The 12,866-nt window shown below is 45.1% G+C and overlaps 4 protein-coding genes across 4 annotated transcripts in view; 1 reads left to right on the top strand and 3 right to left on the bottom strand.

The window, feature by feature from the left end:
• Positions 1–1,592: 1,592 nt before the first annotated feature.
• LOC126562587 (hormone receptor 4-like) lies at positions 1,593–2,661 on the top strand. Its single transcript, XM_050219135.1, has 2 exons — positions 1,593–1,856; positions 1,933–2,661. The coding sequence occupies exons 1-2, from the start codon at positions 1,593–1,595 to the stop codon at positions 2,659–2,661; spliced, it is 993 nt and encodes a 330-aa protein (XP_050075092.1).
• Positions 2,662–2,832: 171 nt separating this feature from the next.
• LOC126560832 (transcription initiation factor TFIID subunit 3-like) lies at positions 2,833–3,228 on the bottom strand. Its single transcript, XM_050216781.1, has one exon. It carries the CDS (start codon positions 3,226–3,228, stop codon positions 2,833–2,835), a length of 396 nt encoding a protein of 131 aa, XP_050072738.1.
• Positions 3,229–5,208: 1,980 nt separating this feature from the next.
• LOC126561960 (uncharacterized) lies at positions 5,209–7,033 on the bottom strand. The gene is made up of 3 exons (XM_050218353.1): positions 6,942–7,033; positions 5,630–6,865; positions 5,209–5,557 (listed from the first exon to the last, which is right to left on the bottom strand). Exons 1-3 carry the CDS (start codon positions 7,031–7,033, stop codon positions 5,209–5,211), a joined length of 1,677 nt encoding a protein of 558 aa, XP_050074310.1.
• A 2,014-nt stretch (positions 7,034–9,047) lies between these two features.
• The window catches only part of LOC126563642 (fringe glycosyltransferase), a 118,965-nt gene continuing 115,146 nt past the window's right edge, over positions 9,048–12,866 (bottom strand). Inside the window, exons 6-7 of the mRNA XM_050220287.1 lie at positions 9,399–9,579; positions 9,048–9,322 (exon numbers count right to left, since the gene is read on the bottom strand). Of these exons, the coding sequence (XP_050076244.1) occupies positions 9,072–9,322; positions 9,399–9,579 (432 nt within the window). The 3' untranslated portion in view covers positions 9,048–9,071. The remainder of the gene's footprint in view (positions 9,323–9,398; positions 9,580–12,866) is intronic.

Below are 12,866 nucleotides of genomic sequence, written 5' to 3'. Positions count from 1 at the left end.
TCTTCAACATTGATCAGTGAACTCATGCAGACAGAGGCGGATTTAGCTTTGGGAGAAGCGAACATTCGCCACGGGTTTCTTTCTTTCTTCCTTGTCTAAAAAATAAACAAAATGTTGCGGGAATACTTAAAGTGCAGTAAAAGGTAGACATTGTAAATCAATAATTCCTCAGATTTAGATCGCTAAACCAAAGAATAGCGTTTGGGAAACGTGAAGTTGTAACTGACGACCTCACTGTTGGCGGAATGCATGGGTTATATGTTGTTGTAACTTACTTACTTATCAGGCGCTACAATCGCTTTGGGGTTTTGCCATCCTCCCACCTCAATCTACCACAGGCGTGGCCTGCCACTCCTCCTCTATCCGTGTGGACGGCCTAAAAGGACTTTCTGAGCTGGGTAGTCCTGGGGCCATGCGTATAACATGGCCAGCCCAACACAGCCTGACGAGCCTAATTCACTGCACGACTGTGAGGTCGTCATACATTTCGCACAGCTCGTCGTTGTAGCGGCTCTTCCATTGTCCTTCCACACACATGGGGGCCAACAATCCTTCTGAGCATCTTCCTCTCGAACGCGGCTGAGAGGGCTTCGTCTGTTTTGGACAGGGTCCATGTCTCAGAGGCGTATGTGAGTACTGGGACTATAAAGGTACGGTACAGTCCCAGCTTCGACCGACGCGACAGATTTTTTGAGGTGAAACGTTTCTTCATATGATGTTGTAGCTCCACAAAATTGTAGTGGCTTTCGGACTCATTCTGATGATAGTGTCGCCAGCCGCAACATCAGAATGCCGGAATCGAAATGCAGTATCCACAATAAACGATTATCTTGGGAGCAAGTCTTCGCGGTACTATGCTCCAAAAAAGCGCTAATCCCCTGTAACCAGAGTAGACGACAACTTCAGAAGGATATCTGGCAGTCAAATCATCCACAGCCGAGCTCTCCCGGGATAAGGTGCACTTAAACTAAGGGGGAAGGACATATATGCTATATGGTGCTATACCCTCCATATAGCATATAAGTTCGAAGGATTGTTAAAAGTTGCCACTTAATTTATGAAGCCATGACTGTGGACGCGTTTGTGGAATGTCAAAAACGACAAGAAAAGATAATATTGCAAATTTAGCTTATCTTGAAATTTTTCCTCAACTAAAGGCAACATACAGCTTAAAGCCACTTCGGCGTTTTCATGGTTTTCAGAAATACATTAAATGGAATCAAATGATTCCTTACCCTTTAAAAATGCCTTTTGTATATCACATCATTGCTTAATAAATCCCATTACAAACTACATTTTTTTCCATTCCATTGAAATTAAAAATTCAAATTTCTACACCCTTCGGTAGCGCCCTCTAGCGGCAACGCTGCTTTGATGTGTTTTTCTTGCTCCTGTTCCTCTTTTGTGCTCACAGCTGCTGTCAAACAAGCAGTGCTGTGCTGTGTTGCGCTGTTGTTGTTGTGGTGCTGGAAATTTGCATCCTTCCTTGCTTGATTGAGACAAGTTGTTGTATTGTTTTGCTGCTGCTGCTGCTGCCAATTGCTGTGTGATTGTTGTTGCTGGTGAGCCAGCGAAAACCGGCCATCCGCAATATGGAAGAAGTGGCCAATACTTCCGGTGCAACGATAATGTTGATGAGTGCCCCGTCCCAGCACGACTTCAAATGGACGCACGAGCGCTGCATGTTGCTGCTGCACGAGTACGATCTGCTGAAGGACAAGTTTAAAGATCGCAAGCACAAGAAGAAGGACCTGTGGGCGGAGATCAGCATGAAGTTTAAGAAGATCTACGAGTATGATCTCGAATGGGACGTTGCGTACAAAAAGTTTCGAAATCTCAAACAAACGTTCGAACAGGTGGGTAGTAGGTGGCAAGGGAGGCCTTATTTTTTAAATTTGAGTATGGGACATTAACATTATGTATTTGTTTTAGGTGAGAGCAAAACTGAAACAGCAAGCCATTACCGGCCAGTATAGCAACCGCCCGAAATGGCCGTACTTTGAAAAGTTTCAGCAAATACTCGAAGATCCTGGGGTTGTTTCGTACAGTTACGTCGCCGAGCAACATCATCAGCTACAACAGAATCATCATGACGAGGAAGACGACACCGACGATCATCATCATCATCACCCCCATCATCATCGTCACCACCATCATAAGCATCCGGCACATCTCGATCCGGCCACCGTCGGACAGGTGCTAGCCGGTGAAGATTTCTCCGACACACTAGTAGCCGAGTTTCCGATGGGCGAAGAACTCGAAATACCTGCCCAACAGGTCGAAGAATGTAGTGAGCAGAATGATGATGATCATGCCACAGTGGACCAGAAAGAGCTAGTGGTCCAAACAGTCCTGGATAGCGAAGAAGATCAGGATCAAGGAGGAGAGGAGGAAGAGGAAGAACAAGTGACGGAACACATAGAAGAGGAAGAAAAAGCACTGGCACAGCAAACGGAAGAGCTGGAGGAAGAATCACCACCACACAGGAAGCGATTCCGGCGGCTTAGCGCCTACGAACAGGAGCGGTTAATGATCGAGCGAGAAAAGCTGGAAACACTGCGGGAAATTCAGCGTGGAATCGAGTGTAAGAACGATATCCTGCGCGGCATACTGCACGTCCTGCAGTCCAGGGTGTGGCAGGCACATCCACCGATGGATTGATGGTGATTTTCCTCCCATGCTTTCGAGCGTCTTGAAGTTCCGCGAGACCAGAGATGATTGTTTATAGTACAAAAGAAGAAGGACGAGCGTTGGATGGAGGAAAACGTACACCAATGTACTTGCGTGTGTGCTTGTGTGTGTTTATTGTAAGTAGTTTTTTTTTATTGTAAATTAATATTTTAATTTACCATCTACATCTAAAGATCCCTGCATTTGTTCTTTAGTCCGTACATTGATTGACTCATTACCTTTCTTCGGTATAGAAACACACTGAATATCGCACGCCGGGGGCAGAAGCTCTGGCTGGAAGTTCTTACAATATTCCGCTATTTCCTTCAGATCGATCTGTAGGTAGTTGAAGACAAATGCAAGATCGTCCATGTTCGGTGTGGTGCGATTGTTGAGCTCGGCAAAGTATTTGGCAAGTTCCGCCAGCTTCCGCAGATAGTTTTCGGTCAGCTGGGACAGACATTGCAGGGTGGATTTGTGCGTATGTGTCCAACCGAGCGCGATACAGAGCTGAGCCACGGAAATATCCAGTGTGTGTGAGACGATTTCGTTGGGCATTGCTTTTTGGTTCTACGAAGATACCAACAAGAAGGTGAAAAAGTGTATATATATACATCTATATAAAAAATTGATCTTTCTTTTACGATAACAATCTTACCTAATTCCTTACAAAATTCGTCAGATGCTCGGCACAACAGGGACTGCAGTCGAACGCGGTGTTGATTTTTTCGTGGTACGAACACTTTTGTTCAAAAATTCAAACGAATTCATGTCGCAACACGCAGCTTGCTATGAAGAAAAGTAGAAAACACGAGAAATGTCATTCTGTCGTTTGACGTTAATTTAAAACGAATGAAGGTAAAACAAACTTCGACCGTTAATTATCTTTCTTTTTTCTTCATTTTAAATTTATATCGATTGAATGAAATAATTATAGCGGAAAGTAGGGCAAGTGAACCACCAATTTTTTTTATAAGAAAAAATAAATCAGGTAGGCGATCAAGTGAGTATGCAGAGTAGTTCGTATCTGTGACTAACTGTATAGATATTTCAATTGCGTGAAAAATGTTCAACCCGTCTGAATTGTGGAAATGGATCACGTGCATCAACATGATCCGTGCCGGAAAGCAGAACTGGGTCATCATTGATGTGCGCAATGTTCTACGAACACTGTAAAACCCATTCGGAGCGAGATTTCGCAAGGACGCTGTCTTGACCGATATGCAGACGCGAGTGATGTAAGTTTGAGGAATCGGAAGAGAGGGCGTTGAACTTCGTACTCTCCGTACAAGCGTCGCAAAGGTCAGCTGCTCACCGAGAAAAGTCGTGAGATAAGGCCAAATTTCCCCAGACGGTGATGGTGTGCGAATCGTCAAGGGGATGTGATGCCACCGTTTTTCTTTCAACAAAGCCTCCGCCTCAATTCCGATGGCTGCATCCAGGATGCTGGACACGATAGTGAAGCCTTGGATCACTAGAGTGACCAATGGTTGGCCGAATGTGTTCTAGAAGGGTTCCGCACCTTGCCATAGGGCTGCGAAAACCATCAAATGGTTTACAGACAATTTTTAAACCTTCACCAAACCGTAACAGTGGCGCCCTAACTCGCTGGATCTTCATCTCCTGGTTTTTTATGTTTGGGGCCCAGTTGAACGTGACACTATTACATCGGCCTGCAACACCCAGGGGTCACTATTGGTGAAAATTAAGTCCGTTTTACGGCCCTTCCCAGGCCCACGACAGTTCGGGATTGCTTCAAATTCTGGTCCCGAATCGAGGCCGTAACCGATACCCAGGATTTTTTTCCATAGATAATTGCCAAATTATTGCAAACACCGTGTAGTACACCAAATTTCATGAATAATAGTACATTTTCCTCACTTTTATTATCTTTTCCCTGCTGATCAACAAAATTGAGTGCCATTTTACAATATTGTTTATTTCGCTAATTTTAATGAGAGGTTGAGCTATAAAAACCGTAGAAATCGTGATAATTCCAGAATCCCGATCGATCCGACCTGGGATTAAATCCCCAGAATCAAATTCGTACTATAAGTAGTTCAGAGAAAAGAGAAAGAGTAGTTCAGAGAGAAGCATGATATTGTGTGGTACTTTTAAGCGGAATAGGTCCAAAAAAGGATGGCCAAGGGCTAGAAAGGATTCGACAGTGAGATCCGTAAAATGCTAGAAGCTCAAGCAAGCAAATCCTAATATCAGTTTGGAGCTATGTTTTGGTCGTTATGTATCTTTAAACCTCAAAAGAGGAGGAATTGGTGAACCAAATTTACCTCTACCAAATTGTAATGAAACATCTGATCTGATATTCCTATTGTTATATAATCTTCGAAGATTTTATCTAGATGACCGTCTTGTCCCAATACTCACAGACACCAATTTTTTATCGTTTTGTTAGAATTATTTTTTTCAGGGACTGATTAATTAGTGAAAAATAAGTGTAAAATGAAAGCCAGTTTGTTTAAGTAACAGCACGAGTTACTTAACGTGACACACTTGCCCGAATTTACGCGAGAATTTTATTCATTTAAGACACGTTCCTAACGGATATTTGCCCCAGTCTAGCGTTACATCCGGCTCCGTCCACAGACCGTACTGTTTTGCTCTTTTGGAAGGGATTTCTTCTTCCGCTGATTTGCGCTTGTTGCGTACGTTTGCGATCACATCTTTAAGATCTTCCGCCGTATAAATTTGCGTTCCTTTCGTGCTGCTCTCGTAGTGACCATTTGCCTTTTTGTCTTCTGATGGGATGTTCTTCTTGCCGGAAGTTTCAGTGGAAATCACATCACTACCGTCGTAGTAAATATGTGTTAACTGCTTGATGTTCTGCAGCTGTTCATCGGACAGGGGAGGTTCCTGTAGAGTGAGTAATCTGGAAAAGGATACAAAAATTAAAAAAAAAATTCATTTAAATATTAAATCTTAGATCGCAGATGCTACTTACATCGGCACTATATCCTTTGTGTAATCATTCATCGCCATTAACCGTGCCATCACGTACGATCGGTGAAGCCTCAAATGCCATGGACAGTCCACGTACAGTCCTAGCATCAGATGATGATTGGTAGCACACTTTAATCGCTCTTCGTACCAATTCTGCGCTAATCCGATTCGCGGCGATGCTTGACCATACCGGGACACTTGTTCCGGTGGTAATGTGCTGCAGTGTTTTTTAAACTCTCTCAGCAGCTGAAATCCGGCCGCTATTCTCTGTGCCCAGTAGGTGGCCCACGGACGTTGGTGAGCGGTCTGCACACTGTCCTGCTCACAGATGACGATTAGCTGCTTGAAGAACGTTTGCACACAACCCATCGCCGCTAACCCACGGAACAGTGCACTATGCATCTTGGCCAGAGGAACAGTCTCATCCTCACCGTACAGTTCCGCATCCCGGAACATACGTTTGCAATTCTCGAATACCGCCTTACAAACGGCATTGACTGCAACCTGAGTTGGTGGCAACTTCAGAGCCTGCAACTGCTCTACGGTTTGATTTTGAATTACTCGCAAGCGGGCGGATTTACGCCATTCAGCATGCGCTTCCAACAGTTCCACTTCATCTGCCGTTAATCCGACACTCTTTATGGCCGCGTCCAGTGTCAAAGCTTTCCGCACACGTGCAGCCGTTACCGCATCGTACGTACGCAGGATACGATTCATAGCCGAAAGCAAATCTCCCGCCAGATAGTTACCCATGATCGACCACGCATTGACCGACTCCATACATGCCAGCTCCCGTTGCCAGTACGATCGGTTCAACCAATCCATACAGTACTGTGCCGATCGTCGAAACACGTCGATCGAGATCGAAACGGACTTGTGCGCGCATAAATGCCTCAGCTCCACCAGGTACGTTTCGATGCCAATTTTTCGTACCGAGTCGGCGATCGTTTCCTTTCGCGGACCGCTAGCCTCGGTCAGAAAGTTGATGAAACGGGTAAATGCGCCAGCGTAAATGTTTTTAATTTCCGTCGCTTTACCGCTATCGGTTGCATCTCGCTGGGTACGTAAATCGAACAGCTGGGCCTCGAGCACCTGCTGCGTGCACCGGATGCAGACGGGAAAATCTTTCACCTGTCGTATTTTCCACATATTTAGCCACTCGAGGGCTTTCTCCTTCGTTGCGATGTCGTCTACTGGGGAGGTGAATATCTGTTCGTACACCGATTTGAACTCGTTTCTGTACGGGGGAGCGTGGTAATGGGTAAGTGTTTTGGAAAGCAATTTAATGAATGAAGATAAAGCGGATCACTTACTTGTCGCGCCATGCTGTGATGTAAGTTCGGTTGGGTAACTTTTTATCTATGTGACACGGAGGAGTTTCCGAAGCGGTAGCTTTATTTTCCATTTTTTAAAGTTACTTTTCAAAGCCGGTAGGTTGTTGTACAGCTGTAGGAGCGTGTTATGAATGTGTGACGTTCCAACATGTGTACATGCGGTTTGTAAACAAAGGGAAGAGTTGTCAAAACAAGCGAGTGAGCCACCTAGTGGATAGTAGCGGAAGCATGAAAATGGATATATACTGTGGTATTCATTTAAAAAAGCCTCTAGTACGGTGATCGCTGTGGCACGATGGTACAATGAAACTTTGATGAAAATCAAGAAAAAAAGGTTCGAAGCAGCGATAAATCATCACCATCATCATCATCGTAACCACCATCATAAGCATCCGGCACATCTTGATCCGGCCACCGTCGGACAGGTGCTAGCCGGTGAAGATTTCTCCGACACACTAGTAACCGTGTTTCCGATGGGCGAAGAACTCGAAATACCTGCCCAATCGGTCGAAGAATGCAGTGAGCAGAATAATGATGATGATATGAAAGTAGACCAGAAAGAGTTTTGAGATTGGCCAGACACTGGCTGCCCAATTTGGGACAGCCCGGTGGTAAAGGCGACAGCGGCGCCGGCCTTCAAACGGCAGGACCGTGGTTCAAATCCCATCCGGACCGTTCCCTCGTAGTGAGGACTAACTGTCCAAGTCCCAGCGCGTATAATCTTTATAGGCAGTCCACTTGAATCAAGTCACTAGGGGAAGTACTAACGTTGATGCATCGATCAGAAAGGCTCGAGATAAAGGATTGGCAGATGTCGGCGTTGAACCCTGAGAGGGTTCTAGGTCTTCTCTAGATTTAAGAAGTATCCATAAAATGTTGGGACATACTTGACGACTTTCTGAGGTGAATTTCTTTCTACCCCCGTCCAGACAAAGCATACAACATCGACCTTCATTTAAATATCACTGTTTTATTTCATGTTTACAACTTGTTTTGAACAACCTCTACACAACACATATAATGTAACGCGTCTTTTTGCTAATCTGTATCATGCTTATACACCTTTCTGTTTCTACTAGCGTATAGAATGCTGTCTTCTGACACTGCTTTTTAATTGCTGCTTGCTAATCGGCATGAGGCAGCACCTATCGACAATTAGACGGTTCATCATAACAACTTAGCTAGTTACCGTAGCTTCTCTAATCGTACTGGTGAAATATGTACAATGTTCGTCTAAATACTAAAACAAAAAAAAAGGAAGAAAGGACGAGCAAGTGTGTCGATTAATTCAAATCATCACCGGAAGACGAAAACGTGTGGGGAAGACTTAAGACTGTTGCTTCTAGACTGTATACCAAATGCTTCTTATCTACACACAGGCGCACGCTGAAGACTAGACTGATGTAAATCGACCGTTGGAGGTATCGTTCGATCGAATTATTGAATCGAATCGAATTGCGTTTAACGTGTTTTTATCCAGTTGTTTGTTGGCTCGAATGTTTGTTTCTTTGTCCAAAACATTTATATCAAAAATTGTATATATTGCGTTTGCTTGTTCTATTTTCTACTTCTGGTTGTTCTAACGTAGTTACTTCACTTGCTTGCAATATCTGTACAGCATAAATATAGCTTTTCTTCCGTATTGTACACATCAATAACGAAATTCTTTCTTCCTTTACCTTCTTTTAATCCCTGTTTGTTTCCTAGTTTCGGTTCTTTACATCCTTAGTACGCTTGGTAGTACATACAGTTTATCCATTTTATGTTACACATCTATAACTACTTCTTATTATTGCCTTTTCTGCTCATACTTCCTACAGTTTCGCTTACAATTTTCTCGATCACAGTATTGTTAGTGCTTTTTCCACCTAGCAGAAGAAAAAACGATGCATTTCTGCCTTTCTAAATCACGTCCATCGGGTGTATGGATGTTGTGCTTTGTGCACCAGGAACGCGCATGCACCATCTCGTTCCGTAATCTTAATCCTTTGATTTGGCTCTAACTGCTTGTGGCTGTCCGGGACGCTTCGACCGTGACTATGGCGCGGGTTCGTTCGCTCGCTCCCGAGATCTCCTTGACTCATCCCGAGATCCCCCAACACATCATCATCATCGTCGTCGTATCGACTTGGGACAGATGCTGAAGAACGGATAGAGATAGCAGTGCAGCGAGTATATCCGTTTCGGGTCCGTCTTCTGATCGAAGCCACCGTCCACCTTTACCACGTTCCACTCGTTGCGCATGCGGGCATAGCTAAACGACACCTGATCGTGGAACGTTTCCGGCCGGATAAACTCCATCGGTTCGAGATGCGAGTGGAACGCATCGATCACGGTTAGTGGCACCTTCAGGATGTGCTCTAGAGTGGGAGAAAGTGTTAGGTTAGTAAATGTTTGGAATACCCGAACGAAAAGTTTTTGAAATGAAGAACTTACCGATCAGGAAGCCCATCGTAACGTCGTCCGGAAAGCGGATCTTGTCTCCGATTGCAACGAACTTCCCGCTGGCAGCGATCGGCATCATCTTCAGCGCCAGGGCACGGCTCACGCAAAACCCGGCACCACCGGTTGCGAACCAGAACGTTACCTTCTTGTTCACTTCCGTCGAGGTTTTGGTCTGGGAAAGAGAAAAACAAAAGGGAGGTTAGAAAAAACCTGATCCGTCTGAAAGGGTGCTGCTAGACTAGTCCAGAGAGAAGTGGGGCTTTGCGTCGCAAGTTACGCTGATGAGAGTTGATTGAGCAAATCAATTGAAGCTGATTGGCAACACTTAAACGCGCGCGCGTCGTCGGCATGCAAGTGGGTTTTGTGAATCATGGAATTGTGACCATTGTCTGGACACGCCAAAATATTGGCATTAAAATGTGCAACTTCGAGGCCCCAAAATAAGCAATAGAACTCTCGGTGGCAGGAATTTCGATTGAGATCTTCTGCTGCCAGCATTCCAGCGTTTCTGAAGAGTTGGGATAAATATATCAAGACCCCACCGATGGGAGGAGATCTCCACTTGCCACCATATTAGGTAGTGGTTACTTAAAATGGTCTTACTACGTCCCGCGAAAAAGCAAGCCCCCGTCCAAAAACCAGACGAAATCTCGAAAAGGTCGAAGTAACAGTCACAAAACACTGGCTAGTGCTTTGTGCCACGCTGATCTGATTTCTTGTGGCGCTGATGGGGCTTCTGTTTCTGTGTGCCTTTTTTGGGAGCGAAAAGATACACCCGGATACAACCGATCCTCGATTGATCGATCGTTGGGACGATCTTTATTCATGATACTGGGATGCTTTCATGATTTGCTCTCCCGCAGTATTCCCACCACGTTATGCGGTTGGCGCAATTGGTAAACTTTCGTTACATATATTAAATTGTGCGCGATGAATTATAATTTTTAGCTTGCAACACACACTTCGGAGAAGCAGTGCCGATGTTGTTGGTGAAGCTTAGACTAAAGGTTCAAAAGGAAAAAAATGGAAGGAAGCATAGGGAAGCATCAGCACGGCACAATTCTTCCCATGTGTTCGAGATGGTACCTCGAGCACCACATCTTCTCACCAGCATCACACCAGCAGCACCTGAGCGTTGGCCGAGTTCCTTTCCTTCTCTTCCGAAAGTCATTCGCTGATTCTTCACCCGCGTTTGTGTGCGCGAGAGGCGTGTGTTGAATTATTTATTTTGTTCGTTTATGTTTTTGTTTTTTAAAAGTATAATAATACACACACACACACACACACAAACACGCACTCACACAAAAGGGCTGAGTTGGTTGAGTTTAGAGGACACTGAGTGGAGGACGACATGGTAGAAGGGTTGCCGCCTTCTGACCGATCACAAGCGACAGCATCCCGGGTCGCTAGGTGTGTGAGTCCGTTGTGCGGGGTTTCGCTCGTCTACAACAAATCGCTCCAGCAAACCACACTGCACGCGGGGCCATACGGTTTATTTATCATTCACTTCATCATTTCGCTTCATGAGCTGCTGATGCTGCTGCAGAGCATGTTGCAGTGACATGCGAGAAGAAGGAATACCGCGCGCGGCGCGATCCGGATGACTTTGTTTGTTTGTCCACGGACGCTGTGCTTCTCTTGTGCCAGTGTGGATGGAAGCTCATCATCGTCAACTTCAACACTCGCCTCCGAAAGCTTCCCATAGGAAGGCCCGAGAGGAGGCCGGTAGGGAGGAGGGGGGGGGGGGTGGGGGCGGAATGTAGAGTTAAATAAAAACAAAGCCAAGTCGAAACATACCGTTTGTGTCCCCCACCGGTCCCGGTTCAGTTCGTCGTGTGTCGTCTAGTATCGTGAGTGGGAGAATGAGGTCTTGTTGGACGAACTTGGGCAAATATTGGGTGCCGGGTGAAATTGGCCGGTTGGAACAAAACAAAAAAAAAAAAGTTTGTCCGTAAGTACACACTTGATGGACGCGCGCGCTTCAGCTACCGTGTGTGGGGACACATTGCGATCAACACGAAGGCTTTCGGTTGGGCTCATTGCAACAAACATGATCCCCGTCCTGGGTGAAGTGCATAAATACGGTCAATGATTTACGAGCACACCTTCGTTGGATTGACATAATTCAGGTCGGCGGACAGGGCGTTGTTAAAGATGGTATTGTTTTCGTACTTGATTGCCTTAAGAAAGGGGATGAACAATACACAAGGATCGAACAAGGACAGCCGAATCAATTTAAGGCATTCAATTTGTGCACACATAAGAATGGTATTTCAATTGGTCAATTTTAGGCAGCTTGGGGGAGGATAAGCAGCTTTTGTACTTCACATAGGATAGTACCTGGTTGCTTGTCTTTAAGAGACCCTGCTCAGTTTCGAGAAACAAATGACATCTTATGATTCTGAGATTGTTAGGCTCTAAATGTGATGGACAGAATTGATGATTTGTTATCGTTGTGAATCCTCTTCGCATGCAGCATCCAGAATATCCCGGACAAGAGAGATATAACTCGAGGACGGGAACGAACCGGATACAAGTATCCACCGTTGGTAGGCTGATCACGCTAAGAGATCCCGAATTCTCGCACATTGCTTTGCTAGATAGTCAGATCTACTTGGATCAGACGAGTAAGCTTTTTTCCTGGCTCAACTAGTTCGACTAGAAGGACTAGTTCCTACCAGTGTAGGATCAAGTTCTGTAGAGGCTCTAGGCGGCATGGATGATGATATTAAAATCAAATGAGAAGCACTACTGGAGTCCGGTTCCGACATCCGTAGCGAAGGTAAAGGCGAATGACTTAGACCAAGCGGCTGATGGCGCAGGGGAAAATTACCCTGTATGCCATCTGAAGTAAATACATTTTTCTTCCATCGTTCCATTACTATGAAACCAACTATTCAGTTCTACCAAATTCACCAAATGCGGGACATCAGCAATATTTCGTCCCAAACTGCTGCAAAATTCAAATAATATCCAATCCAATTTTTACAGCCCTTAAACAGCACCAGCGTTCGATTCCTTTTTCCCTTCCTGTTTGGTGACAATCCTACTCCACGCAAGTACACGTATGTAACGGAATGATTTAAATTGACCACACCACAACCCCGATACAACCGGACACTGTCAGTCATCGTTTCCGATCGTCCACCCCAGACGCTGACGACGCCGACGACTTGCAACGACTTGCGACCCGTCAATCAGCCAGCAGCGGAGGTCATTTTTCATATTTTCGGCATGTAAATGTCTTCGGATGGACATTGTGGGGTGGAGTTTTTTAATTGAATTAAACAATCCGTAGATTGAAAATAAAACCCATGTCTTGAGACAACCATCATCATGCCAGGCAGCTGTGTTAGAGACCACTGTTGGTGGTTTACTGTACCAGCAGAATCTTCTCGGCGCTCAAAGCGGCTTGATTGATTTGTCCAATCAATCGATGGATTACTGCTAGAAATTGGT

Source organism: Anopheles maculipalpis, chromosome 3RL, assembly GCF_943734695.1.
Source record: "Anopheles maculipalpis chromosome 3RL, idAnoMacuDA_375_x, whole genome shotgun sequence".
Lineage (NCBI taxonomy): Eukaryota > Metazoa > Arthropoda > Insecta > Diptera > Culicidae > Anopheles > Anopheles maculipalpis.
The sequence above is the reverse complement of the archived record's forward strand: the minus strand, read 5'-3'. Positions and strand labels throughout refer to the sequence as shown.